Source organism: Arvicola amphibius, chromosome 12 (assembly GCF_903992535.2).
Source record: "Arvicola amphibius chromosome 12, mArvAmp1.2, whole genome shotgun sequence".
Lineage (NCBI taxonomy): Eukaryota > Metazoa > Chordata > Mammalia > Rodentia > Cricetidae > Arvicola > Arvicola amphibius.
This window is the reverse complement of record NC_052058.2, coordinates 93,784,009-93,810,811: the sequence shown is the minus strand read 5'-3', so window position 1 is coordinate 93,810,811 and position 26,803 is coordinate 93,784,009. Positions and strand designations below refer to the sequence as shown.

Sequence of the window (26,803 nt, the reverse complement as noted above, 5' to 3'; positions counted from 1 at the left end):
AGATCTATAAATGCTCGAAAAAGACAGGGAAAGGGCTGAAGACTGGGGTGGGATTAACATAGGGGAGGAGCTAGAGAGAGAAGGGAGGAAATCTAAGCTGCAACTCATCTTGGGATGGACTTAAAGAAAATCTGTGGATATGAATGTATATATGCTTTCATGTGTGTACAGATGTGTGTGTTTGTATGTACAGATACATGCTTGCATGTGTGTGTGTGTGTGTGATAGCTTACAGGCTAGAGTTTAATATCATGTTTGAGGTAATTATGACAATTAAATAAACCAAAAGAGTGTTCCAAATCATGCAGTTGGTGGGTCTGTCTACTGAGATCAAAGAAGTATGACTCTTTCCCTGGTAATGTTGACTGGGTGCTTTGCTGGTCATCAGATGTCAAAAGTCTGCATGAGATAGGCCCTAGGCCAGAGAACCACAGGCCTCAAGATGGCTGCAGCATCCTGACAGGCTGCATTCCATGCCTGGGTACAGTTTTTCCTCTAGAAATTCTATTGCATGACCTTTCTTCCCATTGCTCAAGGCTGGAACTAAGTGGAGCTGCTATGATTTCTCATTGAACGGCTCTAAATAGCCTCTCTTCAAGGAAATAAGAATTGTCAGCACTGTGAAGTTCCTGTAAGCATTTAGATCTCTGAACTAATTTCAGCAGACCACTGACTGACCCTCCCACCCCTGCTGTGTGTGTATGTGTGTAGATGCATGTGTAAACATGCATGTGTGTGTGCTTGTGTGAACATGTCCGTAGGACACAGGACCACCGCAGTTGTTATTCTTCGACTGCAGGTACTCCGCACGCATTGCCCATCTTTGAAACGTAGTTTCTCACTGACCTGGATTTCACTGATTAGGCAAGGCTGCCCAGTAAGCCTCAAAGATTCTCTTGTATCTATCCTCCCACTGCAAAAAGTTCAAACTCACGCCACCACATCCAAATCTTTTACTTGGGTTCTGGTATCAAACTCAAGTCCTCACGCTTGAAAGACAGGCACTTTACAGATTCATCCATCTGGAGTCCAAGTTTTCTATCATTGTGTCTCAAAGGTGTGCTGTGAACAATATCTCACGAATTTTTTGAACAATAAAATACAGTGATCACAAGAGAAGACTAGGCCTGTGGCAATGTGTCAAAAGCAAGCCAGTTCTGGTTGGTTTACAGTTGCCTATCAATATACAATGGTGTTGATAAAATAATATGGAATATTCCTCAGAGGCTCATATGCTTGAACAATTGGTGTCTAGTTTGAAGCTCTGTTTGAAAAAATTAGGGAACATTTAGGAGACAGTTTTGCTGAAGGAAGTATGTCACTGGGGTCAAGTATGGAGGTTTTAAAGACTGGCCCTACTCTCTGTTCTGTCTGTCTGTCTGTCTGTGTGCTTCTTACATGAGGATAAAATGTAGTTGCATGTGACCATGAAGCCAGCCTCATGCTGCGGCTGCCACACCCCCCGCCATGCTGGAATATAAGCAACCCTCTGGAACTTTAGCCAGAATTAACCATTGCTTTCCTAACTTACTTTAGGTTAAGCTACTCTAGCAAGTGATAGAAAAGTAACTAACTGGTAAATAGGGAATGGTCCCAGAAAACCCTGGGGATACCAAAAGTTACAGATGCTGGAGTCTTATTTCAAATGACATGGAAGCACATATAGCCTATACATGTTCTTTCAAGTGTGTGTTCCTGTGGGTATGTACATGTGTGCATGCACATGCACTTGTATTTGGAGTCTAGTCATCAGCATATGGTTTCTTCCATTATTGCTCTCCATTCATTTTTGAGACATGGTCTCCAACTTAACATGGAGTCCACTGACTCAGTTAGATTGGCCAGGAAGCCCCAGGGATCTGCCTCCACATCCCCAGCACTGAGTCTACACATCCACACTGCCAGGCCTAGTTTATTACGTTGGTTCTGGGGATCCAAACTCAGGTCCCCAAGCTTGTACAGCAAACACTTTACTTACTGAACCATCTTCTGGTCCCTCTCATATTTTCAGTCATGTCTAGACCACTTGCAATAGCCAGTATAGTAGGAAGCACCTTGTAAATTGTTACTATACCGTATCGCTTCAGGAGGAGTCTGAGGCAAACATCTGTGCGTGTTCAACAGGGATGGAGAATTTTCAGTGCATCAGCCTTTCATTGGCCGACTCCACGAACACAGACTGTGTGGCTATGGGAGGAAGACTGTAATCATCATTTATTTCCTCTAGAGTTTCTCATAATGTGACTTCAACACTTCTATAGTCAGAAAACAGCTAATGCAAAGTTACATACTCACATACAATATGATTTTTTTCCCCTAATTAGAAGTCTCTTTACCCAAAAGAAGCTTTTATCTCTAAACCCACTTTAGTGCTGTTGCTAGGTGACTCACAGTTGGATGCAAATTAATCAGGCGATAGATACACACCATATACCTCAAGAAGAGATGTGTGATGTCACCTGTCAGCATATTGTCACAGAACTTAAAGATGAAAAGGAAACAATAGTGGGTTTTTACTGAGACGGCCACTGGCAGCTGCTTGAAAACTCTTTAGTTTTTTATTGCTTAGGAGAGTGTAGGAATGAAAGTGGGAGGAAGAACAGGGTCACTACTTACAGAAAACCAGAAGTGGGCTTTTCCTCCTCATCATCAAGAAGCTCAAACAAAACTTAGGGATATACACAGGCATAAGACACTTAAAAGCATGCTAGTGGCCTGAAGAGAAGACTCAGAAGGTTAAGCACTTGCTATGTAAAGTGCAAACATCCAATTTCAAATTTCCAGAAATCATGTAAAAACAGACCCAATCATGTACGTATGTCTGTAATCTCAGCATTCCTATGGCAAAAGAAGAAGCAGAAAACCCCCCGGAAATTTGCAGGCCAGCTTTCTTGTTAAACATGTGCTTGTGGGACAGTGGTCTTGTACCCTGTAAAGATTTGTCACTTGTCAATAAAACGCTGATTGGCCAATAGCCAGGAAGGAAGTATAGGCAGGGCAACCAGAACAGGAGAATTCTGGGAAGAGGAAAGGCTCAGTCTTCAGTCATTACCCAGATGCAGAGGAAGCAAGATAACAATGCCTCACTGAGAAAGGTACCCAGCCATGAGGCTAATACAGACAAGAATTATGGGTTAATGTAAGATGTAAGAATTAGCTAATAAAAAAGTCTGAGCTAACAGGCCAACCAGTTTATAATTAAAATACGTCTCTGTGTCTCTTTTAGGGACTGATGGGTGGGACAGGAACCTCTCTCAACAAACATGTCTGTCTTAAAGTAAAAGAATGGAAGGTGAGGAGGGACACGGAGTTCATTTTCTGACCTCCCCATACACACTGTGGCACATGCATGTCAGCATACACACACATACTGTCTCTCTCTCTCTCTCTCTCTCTCTCTCTCTCTCTCTCTCTCTCTCTCTCTCACACACACACACACACACACAATATTCTAAAAGAAAATACACTTATTTAACTATTTATTGGTTTATTTAAGTTACTTGAGAGAATGTTCCCTATGTAGCTCAGGCTAGCCTCCTGGGATTTACAGATATGCCCATGGTGCCTGGCTCATGGTGTTCTTGAATACAAGAAGTCCGCAGTGTCTCAGACTTACTGGCTCTGGGTATGCATAGAAGTAGGTTCTGAATATAGGTTTGAGGGCTCAGGGCAAGTTTACTGCATCCAGGGATGAAGGAAAATAGGTACAAAAGGGAGCACCTATCTAAGCCGTTTCATTGCTTGAACCATCACTCTAAAAGCCTTCCCAGTGTGTCTCTTGGTTCATGTGAGAGATGCCTGGCCCCCAGTGTGATGATGAGAAACCCAGGTATTTAAGCCAGGTCTTCAGGATGTCTGCCTCCTCCCTGGTCCCTTGCTTCCTATCTGGTCCTTCTGTACTTGGCTGGTTCTTTTTCTCCTTTTTCATATATTATGACCCAGACATGAACCCTCATTGCATGTCAGCCCCATGCTTAATGGATTTTATCCTCCAGACTTTTGAGCTTCATAAATGTCTTGACTTTAAAAAGTTATATAGCTCCAGGTATCTTGTTATAGCAACAGAAAATGTTCTGAAGCAAAGCTGTTATTTATGGCTCTCAATCTTGGCTATGCATCTGAAACACAGGCAGTTTTAAAAGATACAGGTGTTTGGTTTCCGTCATAGACTTAGAGAATTAAGATTTCCTGAGGTATATTTTAGGCATTTGACTTTTTAAAAAGCTGTGTTTCTGGCCTGGTTCCATTCTTTCTGCCTGCTTGCATATCTCACATCTACATCTGTGTTAAGGACTCTATGCCATCACCTCTGACCTTTCCACTGTATCACCTCCCCCACTAGCTCACCCCACATGTTAAAAGGGCTGATTCTGTGTTATAGCTCCATGTCTGACCTACCACATCCACTCTTATTTCAGATAAACTTCTCAAAGGAGCCACTAAGGGCCAGGGTGATGGCTCAGTCAGTGAAAGAATTGTTATCCAAACACAAGGACCTGAGTTTGGACCATAAAAGAGGCCAGGTGCAATTGAGGGCATGCAACTCCACTTCTGCAGTGTTAGAGAAAAGAGAATTCTTAGAGTTCATTTGCCAGCCAGCTTAGACAGACGGGAAATTTCCAGAAGCTGTGAGGAATCCTGCTTCCAGAAATGTAGATTACTCCTGAGGACCAACACCTAAGCAACCTCACAATTCAGATGCCCCCTACCCATATAAATGCCAGCCTGGCATGAAGGTATGCCTAGAATCTCGGAGCTGTTGGTGTGCAGAAGGAGCAGCCACAGATCTTACTGCCAGGGTATCTAGCCAAATTACTGAGCCCCGAGTTCAGGAGAGACCCTCTTTCAAAAAATATGAAAGCGAGAAACAGAGGAAGACACTAGATGTTACTAACTAAATGTTACCCTGACACAACTTATGGTGGTTTGAAAGAAAATGGCTCCCATAGTGATGTGGGAAGGTCTTCTGTTTTAATAAAGAAACTGCCTTGGCCAGTCCTTAGGTGGGTGGAGTAGACAGAACAGGAAAAAGGAAGTGAGGTAGAGGGCTCAGTCAGATGCCACGCCTCTCCTAAGTTAGACAGACCGCCGTGCCTCTCCTCAGAGAGAGATGCAATGAAGCTCCAGCCCAAGATGGACGTATGCTAGAATCTTCCCCGGTAAGACACCACTCGTGGTGTTACAAAGATTATTAGATATGGGTTAGTCAAGATGTGAGTAACAGGCCAGGCAGTGTTTAAAATAATACAATTTGTGTGTTGTTATTTTGTGTGTAAAGCTAGCCGAGTGGGATCCGGGCAGGATGAAAAGCAGGCCTGCCCACAGCCCCATTACTACACCATAGCGTGTGGCCCTATTAGGAGGTGTGGCCTTGTTGGAGGAAGTGTGTCACAGTGGGGGTTTCTCTTCATGGCATGAAAACCCTAATGAAGACACAAACTCTAACTGCCTAGGAAGAGAGTCATAGTGAAGAACTGTCTAGGCTAAGCTCACCTGTGGGCTGATTTGTGAGGAACTGCCTTGATTACTGATTGAGGTGGGGAGAGTTGAGAAAGCTGCATGTCAACGAGGAAGCAAAGGTGAATGTGCTGTTATTAGATATTTATTTATTTTGCTCTTGACGGTGGATGTGATATGACTAACTTCTGGAGCTCGTACCTTAGCTACCACAAAATAAGGGATTGTGACCTGCAACTGTCAGCCAAATAAGCCCTCTTCTCCCTATAGTGCTGTTGCTCAGGGTATTCCATAACCAGAACCGAAATGAAGCTAGAGTAGAAACAAAGGCCTTCTACACATGCTCTCCCACCTTTCCCTTCCCAGTCACTGTAAGAAGACACCATGGTTAGACAGACAGAGGCTTGCTGTCAAGAAAAGTCAACCCTGGACTTTGTCTTTCTTCTCTTAACGTTGCCTTTCTTCTTCAGGTTCTCTGACACTTCACTCATTTTCATAGCTACCCTTCCACAGGAATATTTGCTGGCTCTTCCTGATCTCTGCAAATTTCCTAATGTAGAGGCTCCCCAGGGCTCTTCCTTGGCCCTCCTTGCATCCACAGGCACGCATCTCAAGGGACTTGATTTGGTACCACCCTGCAGAATGTCATCTATATGCTGATGACTCTCAGATCCATTTTGTAGCCTTAACCTCAACCTTGGTTAACCACCAACCTTCTGAACATTATCACCTGATTGCTGAACATGTGTCTCAATGCGGACCGTGCAAGTTGATAGTCAGAACATCATTTCTCATGAGCCACCCGGCTGGCCTCTTTCGGTTAAGACATTACTCTCAGAAGTGAAGGATAAAATAATCTAAATTCATTCTTGATTTTCCAGAGCCCCTCATATTGCACATCCACTCCATGAGTAATCCTTGTAGGTTTCACTGTGATTGTAGACACTCGTGCTACTGCATACGGATTTTACAGAGTTCTGGAGATATGAACTCATCTCCTCAGGTTTGTGTAGCAAGTGTCCTTACCCCACGTGCTACCTTCTCAGCTCCTGGATGGCTTTAGTACACATTCCACTCCCACATTAATAAAAGCCCACTTGGAATTTCCTAAGGAGACTAGAAAATAAGGTGGGCACAGAAGAGCCCATCAGACTCAGACCTCCAATCCCATGGCCCTCTGTGCAATGCTGGTAAGAACTGAACAAGTAAGAAAGTTCACAGTAAAACCTGTCTGAATTTCTGGCCATAGTCCTGACTTGTGCTCCCATAGAGCTGCAAGCTTTCTCCATCCTTACAGACGCTTCTTTCTACAGTGTTGGTCTTCCTGATGCTTGCCGAGCAATCCCCTGTTTATTATTCATATTGCCTTTTAGTGGCCTGATACTCTGGGGTTTTTGGGAAGCTAAATGCCTGTCACTCCTATCTCATACTCTTTCCTGTGGATTATGTTCTTTTTTTCAATTTGGAGCCACTTATGTGTCCATTAATTTATTTTCTTATTACTTAAGTATGTACTTCCTGTCTCTGTCCTCTGAGGTGGGAACCATAAGCACTGACCTCCCTAGGGTTGAGAACAGCATTTGACCCATTGAGATTATTCAGGGCATAGATTAAATATGAATTCCATAAATAACTGTGATGCACAGTTAGCTTTGACTATTTTAAACTACCCAATTTTAAACAGAATCACTTATTAACAAAAACCTATGCTTAGCACTTTAATTGTCAAACATTCACAGAAAGGTATAATTGGGTAGAAAAGGCTGTTATTCACCTTAACGGATTTAATTGTCATACTTTTCTGCACAAAATAAATCATTCCTATGAGAGGCCAGGTTCTTCTAACCTTGAGACCACAGCCGAGACATCAGCATGTCGACGGGAGCTCAGAACTCGTGAGTGTCCTCAGATTGACTCTGCTCTTGGCTGGAGTCTGAAAATCAGAGGCTGTAGGAGGTGAGAATAAGTAAGGGACTGTCTATCTTGACATGTCATCTTGTAAGAGGTTTGTCTAGAGTCGTGAGGAGGGCTGTTGGTGCTGCAGCATGAGGTCTAGAGATGAGAAAATCATGCATAGTAAGAAAAACTTCAGGAGCAAACCCAGAAGTTGAGTCAAGAACAGACCAGGCTAGACCCCAGATGTAGCCAAAGGACTCCAGAGGGTAAGTTGAAGAAGATCCTGTAATAAACTCCACAGAGTGGGGTTAAGGAAAAAATCCTCCCATAAATGAGGTACCACAGTGCAATTTAGAAGGTGTTGTGAGTTTCTCGCCAAATAAAGACAGCAATCGTTTGGTCATAGAGATGCTCTACTTACCGATTAAGTGCCTGCCATGGCATGAAGACATGAGCTCAGTCCCCAGAACCCATATAGAAGAATATCCTGACTCGGTGCCTCACATCTGGAATATCATTGCTGGGAAGGGGAAGACAGGAGCCTCCTTGGCCTTGCTGACCAGCCAGATTAGCTGAATTGATGAGCTCTAGGTTCACTGAGATGGCCTGCCTCGAAATCAAAGGTGGATCAAAGAAGGCACCCTGCTTTGGCCTCTGGCCGCCACACACTCACAAGTATACACACATACCCAGTATTAAAGGCAGGCAGGCAGGCAGGTATGCATGCAAGCATGCAGGCAGGTAGATAGGCAGGCAGTTCTTGAGATGGCAGCCTTGGGATCCCAAACTCTTAAATCACAGACTCACATCCGCATACCCAAACACTAAGGGGCATGTGCATGGGGCTCGTTTTTGTTCTTTTAGCTCTGGAACACAGACACAAAACTACCAAATAGTCTCTCTAGCATGTGTCTGGAGCCTATGCCAAATTTCTACAACCTAGTGGGGCCAGAGGGTCTAACAGGGTCTGGGCTCGCTCTCCATGATACATGCAAATGACTCAACACAGCCACCAGTCTGAGAAAGATGCACCTCTGTATCCACATGCTGTTGGACAGCTGCCTCTGGGCTTTTCTGGAATAAGGGAATTGTCCCTTTAGCAAGACCCCTTGAGGAGCCCTGGCAGGGCATGGAGGGAACCAGAGAAATAAGCCAGAGAGAGAATTGGCTGGAGCCAGTGGGAATGGAGACACACCTGGCTTTGCTTTGTGACAGGGGCAACTAAGGCTTTGGGACTGATAAGCAATGGGCAGAAGGAGACCTCTTAAGGTATTTACCAAGGGGGAGCAGTTCCACACAAGGCTGGTGCTGGGCAAAGCCATGTAAATGAAAGCTGAAAGCCAGCGGGACCCAGCAAAAAAAGGACTATGGCGAGTTCAGAGCTGGGAAAGGTGGGTGTCCTAAAGGTTTGTCAGGTGAGGGTAGGGAAGCAGTGCCTGTGTGGCAGGCGAATAGGGAGGGCACTTATGTTAACCTATCTATGAAAGAAGCCAGTTGGCATAGACTGGAGGATGCTCCCCACCAGGGCCACATCTATGTGAGAGAAGCATGCTCAGACAAACATGGGAGAAGCTGGTATGGTGGAAATGGCTCACCGGGGCTCACCATCTCTTGGCTGAGCCTCTTAGAGTGTCTCACCTGCCCTAGCTCCATTCTCACGAGTACCTTCATCTTCTAATAAACTATCTTTGCTGCTCTCAAGTGTCTGTGGTCCAAGTCTTTGCTCTAGTACACAAGAAACTTTGAACCTCAGTGTACAGCTGTAGGTGTGTCTTCTATCTATCTGATGATTTCATTGGATAATTAATAAAGAAACTGCCCGGCCCATCTGATAGACCGGCCCTTAGGTGGGTGGAGTAGACAGAACAGGAAGAAGGAAGTGAGGTAGATGGCTCAGTCAGATGCCACTTCTCTCCTAAGTTAGACAGACCGCCATGCCTCTCCTCAGGGAGAGACGCAATGAAGCTCCAGCCCAAGATGGATGTACGCTAGAAACTTCCCGGTAAGGCACCACTTTGTGGTGCTACACAGATTATTAGATATGGGTTAATCAAGATGTGAGTAAGAGGCAGAAAATAATGGGCCAGGCAGTATTTAAAAGAATACAATTTGTGTGTCGTTATTTTGGGGCATAAGCTAGCAGGTGGCCGGGAGCCGGGCAGCAGGAAGCCAGCCCACTGCCCCTTCACTACAGAATGGCACCCAACGTGGATAACTGAATTCACAGAAAGCTTGAGAAAGCTTGGGAAAGAATAGAGTAAAGCATGTTTTCTCGGTAGCAGCTATTTCTCGGGTTTGGCTTTGCTTGCTAAAGGTAAGCAAGCGCTCTCATCTAAGAGAGGCTTCCTGACTCAGCTTTAGCTGCAAAACCCTGCAGCTCTTTTAAGAGGTCCTGCCACGAAACACTTAAAAGGTGTTGATGAAAAGCTGAATGCATGTTTTTCGGTTTTCAGCTGTAGCAAGAAAAAAGTTGCGCTGTTTTAAAATGCCGGCTTTCTGGGCCATCCTGCCAGAGCAAACTCTCTTTCAAGCAGGCGGTCCTGACTATGGAGCTTTTGATTGTTGTTTAACACTGTTGCAGCTTGCTTGCTGGCAAGTACCTTGAAACACCACAGAGTTGTGGTAATAAAAATGGCTCTAGCAAGTACCTCTGCCATGAGCCTGGAAAGCTAAGGAATGGGATGGATCTAGCTGGCAAAGCCACAGCTTGAATCCTACCCATATTGCTCAGTAATTTAAAGACTTGTGTGGTCAGAAAGAGAGAGAGAAAGATAAAGTAAAGAGAGATTAAAAAACAAAGAAAACCTCTAAATGATTTATAGTGTGTTAAAAATATATGCATGCTAAAGGTTAAAGTTCTTAGGGTAAAAAAGGAAGAAAGAAAGTAGTTAGGTGTGGTAATATACACCTTTAATCCCAACACTTGAGAGGCAAAGGTAAATTGACCTCTGTGACTTCGAGGTGTGGTAGCACGCACCTTTAATCCCAGTGCCTGGGAGGCAGAGACAGACAGATCTCTGTGAGTTCAAGGTGTTGTAGAGCACACCTTTAATCCCAACACTGGGGAGGCAGAGGCAAGTAGATCTCTGTGAGTTCAAGGACAGCCTGGTCAACAGAGTTATTCCAGGACAAAGATATACAGAGAACCTGTCTTAAAAAATAAAAGTAAAAATAAACGAAATAGAGGTAAAAATAAAGCTGTACAAAGATGGAAAATACACAGAGAATCTTGATGCTGTATGCTATTATGCTCTCTTTGAATTGTTTAAATGCTGAGGAAGAAGCAATAGCTGCTAAAAGATATTTGTTTATAGATGCTGCTGAACTAATCCAAGATAGACATTTTGAAAATACCTTGACTTTACAATTTGGATCTAAGGACATGATGCTTTGGAAAGGAGTTTCTTTTGTTTTTACAGAAAATGAGACCGTGTGGATTGCTTCTATCCCAATGTGGTATGATAGACCACGCCCTCCTGAAAGGTTGCTGTGAGCAACTTCAGAAAATTACTTCACCCAACTGATGACTGAGATGAACCTGGCACACATTATACCATGAAGATCTGATTAACAGCGCCCCCATTCAGCAGGAAGCAGTTTGGAGAGAAATAACTGCGCCCATGTTCCCAAATATTGTTTATAAATGTTTTTTTTTTACATTTAAAGGGGGATATGATATGGAGATGAATAATTTGCATTGATATGGATTTTGCTTTAGTGATTTAAATTTAAGGTAAATTTTGTTATATGTATGTGTATTTCTGATACTGATTAATGTATTGTGATTGTGTAGTTCATTTAAAAATATAACGTATATAGGTTGTTAATGGATAGTCATCAATAATAGTCAAACTTGTAGTCATGTTAGATTTTCTAGATATATAGAGATATATTTCACTTAGATAGGCATACTTCATATCTTTCAAAGACTGCAAAATATGGCATTTACTGTTTTAATAACTTAGGACTTTTCATGACAATGAGACATGTCTGCTCCTGGCAGCACCAATCTACTTCAAAAGGAAGATGGGCATCAATGAGGATCCTTATTGAGTTTGATAGCCATTTGGGCAAGAAACTGCTCTTGCCTGGACTATTGCATAAACTGGACATAGAGAACCCTCAGAGAGAGGAATGCTGAACTTGCCTAAAAGTGAGATGATCTTTCGGGATTCCTGATTCATGAAAGAGTCTGCGAGACATTCTGCAGGACACAGCAGATAGTGACTGAACTGTCTTTGAAATTTCCTGCTTCATGGGAAACTCTGCTGGATACTGTGGGCCTATAGGCCGAAGATAGATGCCCCAACAATACAAAAGAACTTTGGGTGACTGTCTAGGCAGCGAGATGTCTCTATCATTTCTAGAGTTATATGGAAATTGCATATTTCTTATTTACTTAGGTAATATTGTGTTCTTCTGGAGTCTTTGATGGAGCTGAAGAATAGATAGTTATAGTTGTTTTCCTTTGTTATGATAAAAGATAAAGTAGATATAAATATTGTAACTGTAATTTTTGCATGATAACTGTTTTGTTATATGTAATTTTACTATGTTAAAGTGAAAGCTTTTCTTTTTGTTTAAACAGAAAAAGGGGAAATGATGTAGGTGTGTCTTCTATCTATCTGATGATTTCATTGGATAATTAATAAAGAAACTGCCCGGCCCATCTGATAGACCGGCCCTTAGGTGGGTGGAGTAGACAGAACAGGAAGAAGGAAGTGAGGTAGATGGCTCAGTCAGATGCCACGCCTCTCTTAAGTTAGACAGACTGCCATGCCTCTCCTCAGGGAGACAGACGCAATGAAGCTCCAGCCCACGATGGACGTAAGCTAGAAACTTCCCGGTAAGGCACCACTTTGTGGTGTTACACAGATTATTAGATATGGGTTAGTCAAGACGTGAGTAAGAGGTTGGAATTAATGGGCCAGGCAGTGTTTAAAAGAATACAATTTGTGTGTTGTTATTTCGGGTTTTAAGCTAGCCGTGCAGGAGCCAGGGCTGCAGGAACGCAGCCCGTCTGCTCCTCACTACATACAGCCTGGAGACTCTGACCTGCGCATGTAAGGCGTGGGTTCATACTCAATTACCAAAGTCAGGTGCTACTCTGATATGACCCAAGTTGCTACTAATGGTAAACTGTTTAAAAATCATATGTAGCATTTTAGACATGTGTGTCACATCAGTCAGGAGTGTAATGCTAGCAGGTCATCCAGAGTCTACTTCACACCTCTTTGGGACTTGCCTGCAGTGCCTGGTGTTTTTCTTCCTGTTTTTTTAAACATCTCTCTCTCTCTCTCTCTCTCTCTCTCTCTCTCTCTCTCTCTCTCTCTCTCTCTATCTCTCTTTCTTTCTCTCTCTCTCTCTCTGTGTGTCTGTCTGTCTCTCTGTGTGTTTGTGTGTGTGCACGCGCATGTGTGTGTGTGAGTGTGTCTGGTCATGTTTGTACCATGGCACTCATATGGGCATATAAGGTCAGAGGACAACCTGATGGGATCTGTCTCTCCTTCTGCCATGCAGGTTTTGGGGACAGAACTCAGATCCTCACACTTGGAAGCAAACACCTCTGTCTTCTGAGCTATCTCACTGGCCCAGGATAGTCTGCTTCCTGTCCCCTCTCCTTTCCATCATATTAGACCCAGATTAGAGCATACACATACGGTTGCTCAAGAAACACACTGGTAGGAAACATTCTTTTCTATTCTAACACCACATATTGCCAATGTATCTAGATTCCTTCAGGAAATTTTCCCTGCAGACTCCTCAAAGAAGATTTTGCTAAAAATGCTGCAATCAACATGGGTACTTGCGGCTAGTTCTAAAAAAAATGAGCAATTTATTTAACCACAACATTTTTAACGTATGCAAATGATTCAATACACATAGCACATGAAATACAATTTAAAATTCCATAGTATATGAGATTCATATAAAACCCAATTGCATGAAAATAAAATATGTCACAGACCTGGGTGTGATGCATATCTGCAATGCTAGCTTTCAGGAAGTAGAGCTAAGAATATCAAGGGATCAAGGAAGCCCTAGAGAGATTTCAAAGCTGGACTACCTAAAAGCCCAGCTCAAACCCCCCTCCCCTAAATTTATACTATTAACGAGATAATGGGGATCAGTGAGATGGCTTAGCGGGTGAGAATTCTTGCTGACAAGACTGACAATCTGAAAGTAATTCCCAGAACCAACACGGTAAAAGGTAAAAGGGAAGAACCAATTCCCATAGGTGTCCTTTGACCTAAACACATGTGCTGCTTGTGTGCATCTACACACATGAAATAAATAAATATGGTTTAATAAAATCACAGACTCATCAAAAAAGTCAGATAGTGAGATCAGGGAACAAGTACTGAGTTAAAAAATATGAAACAAAGAATTTAAAAATAAACGGTCATTTTTCAACTCCAGCAATTCAATTCAGGAAATAAAAATACATTGTGAATTGAAACTATGGGGATTAATGGCACAAGACACTAATTATTGCATCTGAATAATACTGGATGAAAGAGTTGTCACCCAATATGTAATGATCTCTTGGAAGGGAAAACCACACACACACACACACACACACACACACACACACACACCTTGAGTTTAAGAATTTGATGCCCAAGACATTTTAAACACCTCTTAGCTTGATTAAATAAACTACCCTTCACAAAGTTCTGCCTGACAATGAGAGGGATTGAGAACAATTTCATTATAATCATTAAGTAAGAACTAACAACAAAAGTATATGTAATATCAACTCATTCCTGTTGAATCTAGTTAATTATGGGGTTTCTCAACACTCTTGGATGGAATTTCCCCTTCCCCCCAAGAATGTTTCCTAAGTGGTTTTAAAACTCTATCAAGGTGTGAGAGTTCCTGGAGACACAGTTGATCCCTGCCCCCTCCATCAGGGGATCCAGATGTTTCCCTAGTCAATGGTTCTTCTGCCTGAGTTCTAACACATTTCCCCGGGCTCTAAAATATCCATTTTCAAAAATGTCTATGTGGAGTACCCAAGGCTTTTTAATCATAGTTTTGTGTTAAGTATCTTATTCAGATAAACAATGAGCACACAACTAAGAAATAGGCAATAGCCTTGGAGCAGACCAGTACATGCCATGGTTAGCTTTACATTTCAATGTGACACAACCTAGAACTACCTGGGAAGAGACTTCTGTAATTGTCTGGACGGGGTTGGCCTATGGGCCTGTCTGTGGGGATTGTCTTAATTATAAATGTTAACTGATGTGGGAAGACTCAGCCCACTTTGAGTGTCACCATTGCCTAGTCTGGAGGCCTAGACTGTATCCGAGTAGAAAAATCGATCTGAGCACAAGCAAGGAGGCAAGCGAGTAAGCATGTGTTCATTTCTCTGCTCTTAAAGGTGGAAGTGACGTGACTATCTGTTTAAAGCTCCTGTCTTGACTTCCCTGCAATGATGAACTGATACCTGGGGTTTGAAAGCTGAAATAAATCCCCTAAGTTGCTTTTTTACTGAAGCATTTTTATCGCAGCAACAGAGATGAAACTAGAACATAGATGGGACCAAGAATAAGTGAACTTCAGAAATAATAAGCGGTTTAATCTCCACTGCTTTTCTGTAAGGTTGTGTATTATTATTATCTTCATTTATCCAAGTGAGGAAAGAAAAACAGAAAGAGATTAGGTGACTCTGAAGTTTTTTAAAATAATAAAGCTGAGAGCAGGGATTCAAATAAAATCCCAAGAATCTGTCTCAAGTGCCCATCGCCTTAAGGAACTCAGAATCTCAAGGACACTGCTCTCTATAAAGGATGCCAGGGCTCAGAGCCAGGGCTGTGGACAGCAGGCGGGAAGCAGGCCACAAGCTTCTTTTCCTGGTTACACATACCATAAAAGTAGTCCAGATTTTGTGGGCAGTACAGTAGGACTATGCTTTTATTATAATTCCTTTGTTTTTGTTTTGTTTTGTGGCAGATTCTCATGTAGCCCAGGTCATCCTGGAAGTCACTTTGTAATCAAAGATGGTCCTGAATTCCTGATCCCCCTGCTTTAACTCTTGGGTGCTGAGATTTCAAGTCTATACCACCATGTCCAATTTTATGTATTGCTGAGGAGGGAACTTGGAGCTTCCACCCCTGATAGGCAAGCACATTAGCTACATCCCTAGATTGTATTTTTAGATGATGGTGTTCTAATTTGGTTTCCTATTCTGAGACAAAACACCCTGATAGAGAACAAAACTTAGGGGAGAAAAGGATTTACAACCTACAATTCCAGATTATGTTTCACAAATGTGGGGACATTAGTGGAAGGGACAGAGAACATGGAATGTGAACAGAGTCACATTCAGAGTCAAGAGAAGAGAGAGAATGCACTTATAACCTGCATTCAGCTCTAGCCCTCTATTCTTACACAGTTCAGGACCTCCTATCTAGGGAATGGTGCCACTCATAGTGGCCTGGGTCCTTCCAGATCAAACACGGCAATCAAGACAAGTGCAACCAAATGGAGACAATCCTTCATGTAGACTCTCTTCCCAAATGATCCTCTGGAATGGAACAAGTTAATACCTTCACTTAAGTCTCAAATACCCCCACTTATGTCTCAAATACCTCAAACAAGAGCAATTAAGCAAAATGTTCTCTGATGACGGCTAGGATAGCTGAGGAAAGAACAATTAAGGTGGCATAAAGGTCTTGAAGTCACAGAGCATCTGGTACTTTCAGACTGTGTGGTGCAGAGCTGGGTGCATCCAGATCTCCTGCAAAGACCCCACAGCTTGGCGCTGATTCTCTCTGCATGTACCTTACATGCTGATATCTACACATGCCTTTTTTTTCCCTAAAGAAATGGGTCTACCAAGAATATTACAAAAATCTGTTTGTAAACACATACATACCTTTCACAACCATCGTACATCATTTGCTTACTCAGTCACCCATGCTTCATATTGTGAAAAGGAAGTCAAGTATTCCACAGGTCCGGCCTAAAGTGCTCGCAGTTTCAGATACTAGGGTTGGGAAGCAAGATGTGGTGCTCTTTTGAAGGCCATACAGCAGGACTTACTGAGTCAAGACCCTTCTAGTGCGGTGAATTTTAATTGTGTGCACTGTTGACGAAGGGAACCTAATGGCAGACAGGTCACCCATCTGGGAGAACTAAGAAAGCATGACTGAGACTCACAATCAGCACCAGCACTGGCACCAGCAGGTTTTTTCCTCTCAGTGGAGAGACCGTGGGTGCCTTACCTCCAGGGCCTTCAGTCTCTTCAAGAGCAGCCTGGTGTTTTCTTTTCCCTCATTGGTACTGCTGCTTTCACTTCTTGAGTCTTCATCTACTGCTGAATGGAGAGCAGCCAGTTCTTCTTGGTGTTTTCTCTCTTCCTCAGACACTCTTTCCTGAAGCCCAAAAGAAAATTCCTGTTTTCAGTAATCTACAGATGGAACACGGCAGAAGTCTGACGTGAGATGCCTGGATTGGACTCTGTTACTTCCTAGCCCTTTACTGGGCTGAGGTAGGAAAGACTCTGTAAAACAAGATGAGTGGTGTTGACATCAGAGAGCACAGGAGATTTGTATGTTGTGTGTGGGTGTATGTGCACATGCAAGGGTCCACATGTGTGCACCCAGGCCCATGTGTGTGTATGCAAGAGGTAGGCCAAAAAGACATTCAGGGGGAATAGTCCTTAAATGCCACCACTTTGTTTTCAAAACAGGGACTCTCACCAGTCTAGAACTCACCAAGTAAGCAAGGCTAGATGACATCAAGCCTTGACCTAGGGACGTGTCTGTCCCCACACCCCCAGTGCTGGGACTGAAACATACGCCACCATGCCTAAACGTTTTATGAGTTCTATGGGCTGAACTCAGGTTGTCACGCTTGCATATCAAATACTTTGTTAACTGTACTGTCTTTCCAGCCCTACATCAGAAGTTGTTTTGTGTGTGTGTGTGTGTGTGTGTGTGTGTGTGTGTGTTTTGGCTTTCCCCACCTAGACTCTAGCATGTTAAAGTTATTGGGCTCACTGTGTCTGAAGATGCATGTTGCCTGCCAAGCTGGAGACGCTACAGAGCCAGTCAAGCTTTGGCCACAGTCATGTGGTTAATCAATTTGTATCATCACAGTACAATCCAGGTAAAAACAGAGAATAATATACCCATCTTGATGCCTTCATTTGTGAAAGGCAAAGAGAATTATGAAACTCAATGTACATACAACTAATTAACTGATTTAAGAAAAAATATTTATCATACAATATTTAAATGTTAATTTCAGATTTTATATTCCATTTTTTGGTGTATGACATAGATGCATATATGCATTTTTCATGTGTATGTGGGCAGATGAATATGTATGCTATGAACATATGTATGCAGACATAAATGCATGTGTGTGGAGGACTGAGGTTGGTGGTAGGAAGAATTCTATATCACTTCTCTACCTTATTCACTGAGACAGTGTCGCTCAGTCAGAATAATAGATTATCCATATGACTTGTCTCTATAACCAGCTTGATCTGGGGGTCCCCCATCTCTGTGTTTCAAGACTGCAATTATAGGCAGACCTGCATATCTATGTGGCATTTACATGGGGTCTGGGGATACAAACTTGAGTCTTTATGTCTGCAGGGCAAGTGTATGCACTGCTGAGCTGTCTTTCCAGCCTGGTGGAATTCTGTGCTCAAACCAGATAGTTACTCCAGCCACGAATAACCTAATTTCTAAGGACTCTTGTGTTCCGCTTCTAACACTTCAGAATTTGTTGTACAGCCTTGAGGCAGACATAAATGTTTTTTGTCTTGTCTTGCCTCCCTGTTGGAAGCTCCACACTCCACCTTGTCTCTGACAGCTTTTTGGAAGCTGAGAAGTGTTAATTTGAGACTCTCGTGTAGCTCTCGCTTTCAAGGGGGAAACTATACATCAAGAGACTATCATACAATGGGCGACAGGGATGGCTGAGTGGGTAAAAGTGCTTGCTGCCCAAGTATGAGGACCCGAGTTCAGATCCCCATAAGTCATGTTAAAATCAGATGCAATCTTATGTGTTTATATTCCCAGCATTCCTGCAATGAGACGGGAGGCAGAGACGTGAGAATCCAGGGAAGCATGCAGGCCACCTAGCCTGACATATACAACAGTAAACAAAAGATCCTATCCCAAACAAGGCAAAAGGTGAGCTTTAACAATCCAAAGTGTCTTTTATCTCTTTCATGTGCAACTATACTTATACATATGAACATAAGGACATGCATTCCACACATTTATACCAAAGGATAACAAAAGAGAGTGCCATATGAACAGTATTCCATCTGTGTGGCATCACCAAGGCTCTGGGTCACATACAAGGTAAAATCATCCAGTTTAATGCCCAGAACACACTGCTGTAATCTTGGCTCTGGTATAGAAGATTGCCAACCACCTGACCCAAAGTGGATTATCCAAACTAACGTATTTCTTTATATTTGGTACTAAATTAAGATCCATAAAGATAGAAGCAAAACACAATAACCCCTGCCTTTAAGGGACTCATGTTATCTATTTAGAAGGAAGTGACACTGGAGGAGGCCCAGGTTCTCAAACTACATTCACCTAGGTGCTCTCGAGGATCCATAATACTTTAATTTTGAAAATGCATTATGGAGTATGTAAAAGTATATCATTGTTTTTGTTTTCCAAGACAGGGTTTCCCTGTAGTTTTAGAGCCTGCCCTAGAACTACCTCTTGTAGACCAGGCTGGCCTTGAACTCACAGAAATCCGCCTGCCTCTGCCTCCAAAGTGCTGGGATTAAAGGCATACGCTATCACCGCCCGGCGTAAAAGTATATCTTATAGCAGATATGCATATAAGGCATATATGTATAATATCTATGTATATAAAACACTTATCCAGTAGGTTGACGCATGTTAAGTTGTTTTGTGGGAGACTTCTGAATATAATTTTAGCTGTGATTTTTGCATATAATAAATACACAGTGAATTACAAAAGTGATAGCACCTGGCTGGGAAGATGACTCAGTCTGTAAAATGTTTGCAAACACACATACCTAAGTTCCATTCCTAGAGTCACACAGAAAAAATCTAGTATGTTGGCACCTGGGATCCTAGCACAAGGGAGACATTGGCAAGCCAAATAATAAGTGGTTGATTCTAAAGTTATAAACAAAACAAAGTGAAAAGCCAAATCCTCATACCTGATGTGAGACTGTCTTCAACAAACAAGCATAGACCTGAATCAATATTCTCACACAAACACACAAACGAACACACACACACAAACACCATTGATGGTTAGAAACAATGTGAGGATGTGTCTACTTCCACATGAGATGTGAATTCTGCTCAGAAAAGTACTAGGGCAGTTTAAGTTACACACAGCGAGGGAACAAAGCCAGGGGTCCTGAGCACTGTCTCTAAAGCATTACTACCAGCCAGACTTCCAAACCCATGGGAAGGCACAGAAGTGTACGCATTTGTTAACCACTCACTTCTGCAGCTGAAGAGATCCCTGTGCCTCTCTTTCACGGCTGAGCATCACAGGAGCAGGGAGAAGGCTCAGCACATAAAGGATGCTACCACCAAGTCCAGCCAACTGAGTTCATTCTCCAGGACCCACACGGTCAAAGGAGAGAACCAACTCTCACAAGTTGTCTTCTAACCTTCATGTGTGTCCTGTGGGATGCATGTGTATGGGCACGCGCGTGTGTGTGTGCACGCACACACACACACACACACACACACTCTGTTAGGACTTTACAGTTAACTAAAAGAAATAAAAAACTCCGGTATGGTATGTAAAGCACACGCACAAAAACCTTAGAATGTGACAGGCATAGTCCAGATCTACCCTTTAGCAGCTCAGTAAGTGATCTTGGGTTACTTAGGCTCACTAAGTCTTGAGTTTTTTGTTGGTTTGTTTGTTTGTGGGGTTTTTTTGCCCCTTAAATAAAACTGTTAGCATGCACATATGTATAGGTAGCCACTCTCATTATTCACAGTAGCCATGCTCCAGAATGTTGTCATGAATACTCAATTAGCATGTACTGAATTTCATCGCTATAGTCCCGCCAGCCAATTACTATCTCACCTGGATTCCTGCACGACTTCATGTAAGGCTATTTTGTAAAACACATGCTGTGGATTGTTTACTACTGAAGCAGTCCCAGGAATATATCTTATGCCCAAGTATAATATCCCTACTTCCTTTATCAGGACACACCCAGCTTTCTTTATACTTATGAATGCTACTCTGGACTGTGCTTTGACGGATATCTTAAATAGTCAACTTGCTAACAAAAAAGTCGAAAATTAAAACATATGATGTCAGGAGCCAGAGGCTGTCCGGCCACACTGTATCCACGTAGGAAGCAGAGAGTGAACAGCAGATGTAACCTCAAAGCCCACCCCTAGCCCTGCTTCCTCTAGAAAGGCTTCACCCCCTCCTAAAAGTCCCATAGCCTTCACAAACAGCTCCACCAGCAGGGAACAGGTGTTTGAACACATTAGCATATGTGGGGGGGTGTATTTCACGTTCAAAGGACAACAAAAGTAATTCTTGGGAAACGTCCAAATGCAGCTCAGCACACAGAGGTTTGTCAACACTATAAACCACGTTCTGATCCAGGTGCTCAAGACAGGGAAAAGAGAACTGAGTTCTTACATTTAATGAAATTACAGTTAATGTTGGGAAACATGACAAATGGCAGACCATATGTTTAGGCAATATAACTGTTGTTAGTGGCAAATGCCATGAAAAAATAAATACAACAGAACACTGTGTTGGACAGGGGTATAATCGGTTATGGTTTGGGATAAGATTTGGTGACATCAGAACGGAACTACCTGGAATGCTGTCCTTTTCTGCGGATGCCAGATGATGAGAATAGCGGGACTTTAGAGTAGGACAAAGACAATCCAAGCCGAAGGAAAATGGAAGCAAATGCTGAGAGGAGGGGACATTTCGTGGGAAAAAAAGAGAGGACCCCTTTCTGCAGCTGAGAAGATGCAAGAGGCAGATCAGCGAGCAAGCAAGCCAGCAGCTGGGGGATAACTTAGTAAGGAAATGCTAACTGTGCAAGCAAGAAGGCCTGAGCATGACTGACATCCAGAACCCATGTCAAAAATCAGAGGTTATGGGCTGGAGAGATGGCTTAGTGGTTAAGAGCACTGGCTGCTCTTCCAGAGATCCTGAGTTCTGTTCCCAGCAACCACATGGTGGCTCACAGCCATCTATAATGAGATCTGTTGCCCTCTTCTGGCTGCAGGCATATATGGAAGGAATGTTGTATATATAATAAATAAATCTTTAAAAAAACAAAAACAAAAAAATAAATAAAGTTGAAAGGGAAAGGAAATGATCATTTACCCCCAGCACCCAACACACAATAAACATTTTTAAAAATCAGAGGTTATGACAGACAGCATAACTGAGACCTGCACAAGATCAAGCCGGGAAACCCCACCATGGACAAAGGACAAAGTCACAGAATCCTACCCGGTAACTGGTGACTGTGACAAGAGAAGGAGACATGCTTCGGAAATGTGCTACCCAGAGAGGCTGTCCACAGTCCAGCAGTGAGCCCTACACCTATGCCCATCCAGTTATCACTAAATGCACTTGGTGGATCTTCAAAATAAACAGACTTATATGAAGCTGGGGGAGAAAAGTGGTGGGAAAAATAGGGGAGGAAATGGAGGAGACTGGGATTTCAACAGTTATTAAGGTCCTATTAAAGTAAGTAAAACAACAACAACAAACCTCACTGGTGTTTAATAGTTTATCTTGAAAAACAAAACCCAGTCATGGCAGTGCACACGTGTAATCCTGGCCCTGGGCACATGGAGACTGGAGGGTCCTTGTGGCTCACTGGCCAGCCAGTCTGGACTACCTGGTAAATTCCAGGCCAATTAGAGATCCTTTGTTAGAAAGCAAACAAGGTGGATGGTACCCGAAAAATGACAGTCAAGGCTGTTTTCTGGCCCATACAACACATGCATATGTATACATATGTGCACTTACACACACAGAGAGACACACATAGAGGCACACACACAGACACCACACACACACACACACATACACACACACACACACACAGAGTGTCATAAAGAGAGTTGAATGGATCAAGGAGAGTCTTGCCAGTTATGCCTCTACTTGGAATAAAGAGGAAGTGGAGGCCAGGATGGGGAAATGCCATATTAAGTGCTGCAATGGGAGATGCTGTGGAGAAGGAACAGCAGTATGAAGGACAACAGGTATAACCAGTAGAGAAATGACTGGCAGTTAGGGATACAGGAAGCTTTGAGCTCAGACCTTACCAAAAGCATCTCCTAAGGTAGATCAGACTCTATCATGGGTGGTTCATCAGAAGCCAGGGATCTAATGTCAAGCTTCACACAGATCTCAAAATTATCTCATTGAGGAACTGAGAATGCTGTAGTGTTTATGAACCAAGCACAGAGCCTTAGCTCATAAATCATTCAAGCATTCTACCTCTCAGTTTCCACATATTGAAGTTCCAGGTGAACAAAATGTCCTTTCAAACGTTAAAACGCTTAGAATCCAACAACTCAAGACATAGTTCATCAACTACTCAATCGTGAAGACAGTGACTACAGAAAGGAGAGTGGACTTTATCTCCCCTGCCGTTCCTAACAAGAAGGTAGCGAGGGAATCCGAGTGTGGCAATGGAGATCAAACTGCCTGAGGCTGAACAGAAAGTGACAAGAGAGAAGAGAATGACAGTAAGCTAGGGCAGGGAAGGGAAGAGAACACTTGAGCTGAAGGGTGTGGCAGGCGTGAGTGGATGTCTCCTCCAGGGCTGAGAACCTGGAGTCCTGGAAGAACTAGAGGGAACAGTGTATGCCAGAGATGGCAGCAGCACCGAGGGAAATGGAGACCCCTAGATTCCACAGGGTAGAGAAGAGAAGGCGAGGACAGGCTTGTAAGGGAACTTCACTGAGAAACATCTCTTCAACACTCATTTTCCCATTAGCATTTTTAATCATTAGTGTGTAGCTGGGTCATTAGAAAGCAAAGACTCGGAGCACTTGGGAAATGGAGACAGAAGGACTATGGGAGATGGAGATGGGGGGGACTGTGGGAGATGGAGACGGGGGTGACTGTGGGAGATGGAGATGGGGGGACTGTGGGAGATGGAGATGGGGGGACTGTGGGAGATGGAGACGGGGGGGGGACTGTGGGAGATGGAGACGGGGGGACTGTGATGACCAATGTTGGCTGTATACATGATTACATCTGTAATCAATTAAAAGTCAGGCACATCTGTGAAGAATTCTTGATTGGATCATGTGTGGTTTGAAGACCTACCCTAAATTTTGGTCACAGCTGGAAACCTATATAAAGGACATGGAGGAAGGAAGCTTTTGCTTGTTGCCTGCTTACCCTCACTCTCTTACCCTGCCGCCGAGGCTGGTATAAGCTGAGACACCCAACCTCATGGGCTGATAAACTACAGAATTCTTGGCTTTTCTGACAGGAAATAGCCATTGCTGGACTACTTAGACTAGAGTCTGTATGCTACCCTTATAAATCCCCTTTGAACATGTATATGTACATATACACATATATACATATGTTACAAATATGAAAAAATGTTCTACCAGTTCTGTTCCTTTAGAACACTAATGCAAAGATCAAGGCTTCAAAGCTAGCCTTAGCTGCACATGAGTTTGAGGCTAACCTGGGCTATGTGAGACCATGTCTAAATGATAAAAATAGGAGGGGAGGAAGATGAAAAGATTGCCCCACTGACCTACAAACACAATTTCACAAGGGTTAGGCTATTTTCTCCACACCTTCCATAATTATTTGCCAGTGAAAATGTTAGAGAACAAACACTAAGTGTACAAATTCAAGGGACCTTCTAGAAGGGGCCAAGCAAAGAGAAAACGGATGGAGGCAGGCCTGCAGGGAAACATGGGCACACCCTCCGCAGCCCACAGCTGCTCATTCGAGGCTGGATGGCTTCTAAATTTATCTTAAACTGATTAAAGCATGCCACCATCTGAAAAACTCTGGGATCTTCATTTTATCTAAGTGTCACTAACACACAATCAGACAAAATAGCAGAAATTTTAATATCTTCACCAATTAAAGATCTAGGGAAGGAGAGGAAAGGAGTCAGAAAAAGAAAACCAGAGGGTGACACACAGACAGACAGAGACAGAACAACAGAGAGACGAAGAAAGAGCCTGGAAAACAGAAGATAGGGGGAAAGACAAAGAATGACAGGAAGACAGACACAGACAGACAGCCAGAGACAGCCACAGACAGAGACCGAGAGAGACAGATTGACAGACAGGCCGAGAAAGAGACACAGACAGAGACAAAAAGGGACAGAGACAGACAGAGATGGAGACAGACAGAGAGAAACACAGAGAAACTGTAGCTGAGAATACAGCCACAGCTCAGAAACTTGGACCCCAGATACAACCTGCTCTTCCCACTGGCTTCTCGGGCAGCAGCCAGAAGAGCAAGCCGGGGCCACTTGGAGAATAAGAGACTGTGAGGAGGAATAAGAGTCAGAGGTGACCCGTTTTCATCATCAGCAGTGAATTCCACAGAAGCGAAGGTGTTACACAAACAACGCTTGCTCCTCATATATTTCAGAGAGGGCTGGGACCATGATCTTGTTTGTGTCAAGAAACAGAAGCCAGTCCCCTCGAAGGTAAAGATTTAGGGGCTCAGTTAGCACTGAAGGGTTTAAATCAAATTCTGCCTTGTCGGTACATAAAGCTTCCCTCAGAGCCGTTTCTTTCTCTAAGTGGTAAGCAAGGCAATGATTCACGAGTGAGGGATGCTCGTCTTTTCTTCTGGAACAGTCTGCATCATCAGGCCTATGTAAAACAGTATCAATCAACAGGGAACTCCGGGCCGCCTCAGCTTAACTCAGACAAATCATAGTCCTGGGAGCTCATTTGGTTCAGAGAGAAGGCAGCCCAGCTCTACACCAGCAGACAGACGATGCTTTGTCTATAAAGTAGAAGGCCTAAAAATGTGGAGGAGGGGCTGGGTGTGGCTCAGGTGAGAAAGTACCCACTTAACGTGCATAAAGCCCTGAGTTCCTTCCTGAGCACTTGATAAACAGGGAATGCTGGTGCATGTCTGTAATCCAAACGGGTGGAAGAAGGCCAAAGCTACACAGCCAGCAAAAGACCAAGCACAGGCTACAGGAGACCCTGACTCAAAAAAAAAAAATCCTAATATATAGAGAGGGAAATGATCACACACTCCTTTGTTAAAATGTTCAAATGAGGTTTATTGACTTTCAAGTGATTAGTCAGATCCACAGTATGACTCCAATGTTCCGTGAGGTCACCTGACTTCATGATCAAATTAACTCATCTATCTACCTAGTCAATATTTGATGAGCAGTAATGAATCAGGCACTGGAAGGAATGCCAGGGACGTGGAGATGTAAAACACACATGGCCCCGCTCTCGAGGAGCATACCATGTAATACAATGGCTGCTAAGCAAAATGTCACAAGAATCTCTGTATGTAGTGTGAGGACGTTACCAGTTGCTTCAAGAGAAAGTAATCCAGAAGGCTGGAAAGATGGCTTAGTGGGTTAAGTGCTTGCTGGACAGGCATGAGGAGCCCTGTTTGATCTCTGGCCCCCACATAAAAAGTTGGGCACAGCGGTGTGCATCTGTAATACTGGAAGTAGGAAGGAGATGGTGCCTTAGTCTCACGGGCTAGCTACCTTAATCTTATTAGGAGCTCAGTCCCAGTGAGAGACTCTGTATAAAGAAACAAATTACACTGGAGGAGATGCCTCAGCTGGTAAACATGCTTGCTATGCAAGTGTAAGGACCTGAGTGTGGAACCCTGGTAACCACATAAAAAGCAGGGCATGATAGGCAGGAGGGCAGAGGCAGGAGCTTGATAGGCAGACAGTCTAGCTAATCAGTGAACTCCAGGTTCAATGCGGGACTTTGCATCTTAAAAAATATGAAGATATGAGCAATTGGGGAAGATCCCTCACTCTGATCTCCGTGCATACTTGTGCAGGAGCACATACAGTGATGTGCATGCTACACACACACACACACACACACACACACACACAAATGTAATAATCATGTGGGGTTACACATGGGTGGCAGGGACAGGATTTTTGCTGAACTGAAAGCTGGATGAGCAGGGGTAGCTTATTAGAAAAGGAAGAGGAGGGCCTCCAAGAGTGAGAAGTGAGTATCCAACTGAGAGACCCTGAATGGAACTTGGTGGAGTTGGGGACAGAGATGAAGCTGGAGGGCCAAGTGAGAACAGGCAAAATGTGACAGAATTTCTCTGCAATCTAACAAAGTGGAAGGCCCCTGAGCAGGAAGTTAGTAGCTACCTTCAAAGGTGTGTGTGTGTATGTGTGTGTGTGTGTGTGTGTGTGTGTGTGTGTGTGTGTTTATAGCTCTACATATACATACATGTGTGCATATATGTCTGG

At 43.4% G+C, this 26,803-nt stretch overlaps 1 protein-coding gene across 1 annotated transcript in view; it reads right to left on the bottom strand.

The window, feature by feature from the left end:
• Positions 1 to 26,803, bottom strand: part of Nckap5 (NCK associated protein 5) — a 799,776-nt gene that overhangs the window by 312,559 nt on the left and 460,414 nt on the right. The window contains exon 6 of the mRNA XM_038349244.1: positions 16,587 to 16,736. Coding sequence (XP_038205172.1) covers positions 16,587 to 16,736 — 150 coding nt within the window. The remainder of the gene's footprint in view (positions 1 to 16,586; positions 16,737 to 26,803) is intronic.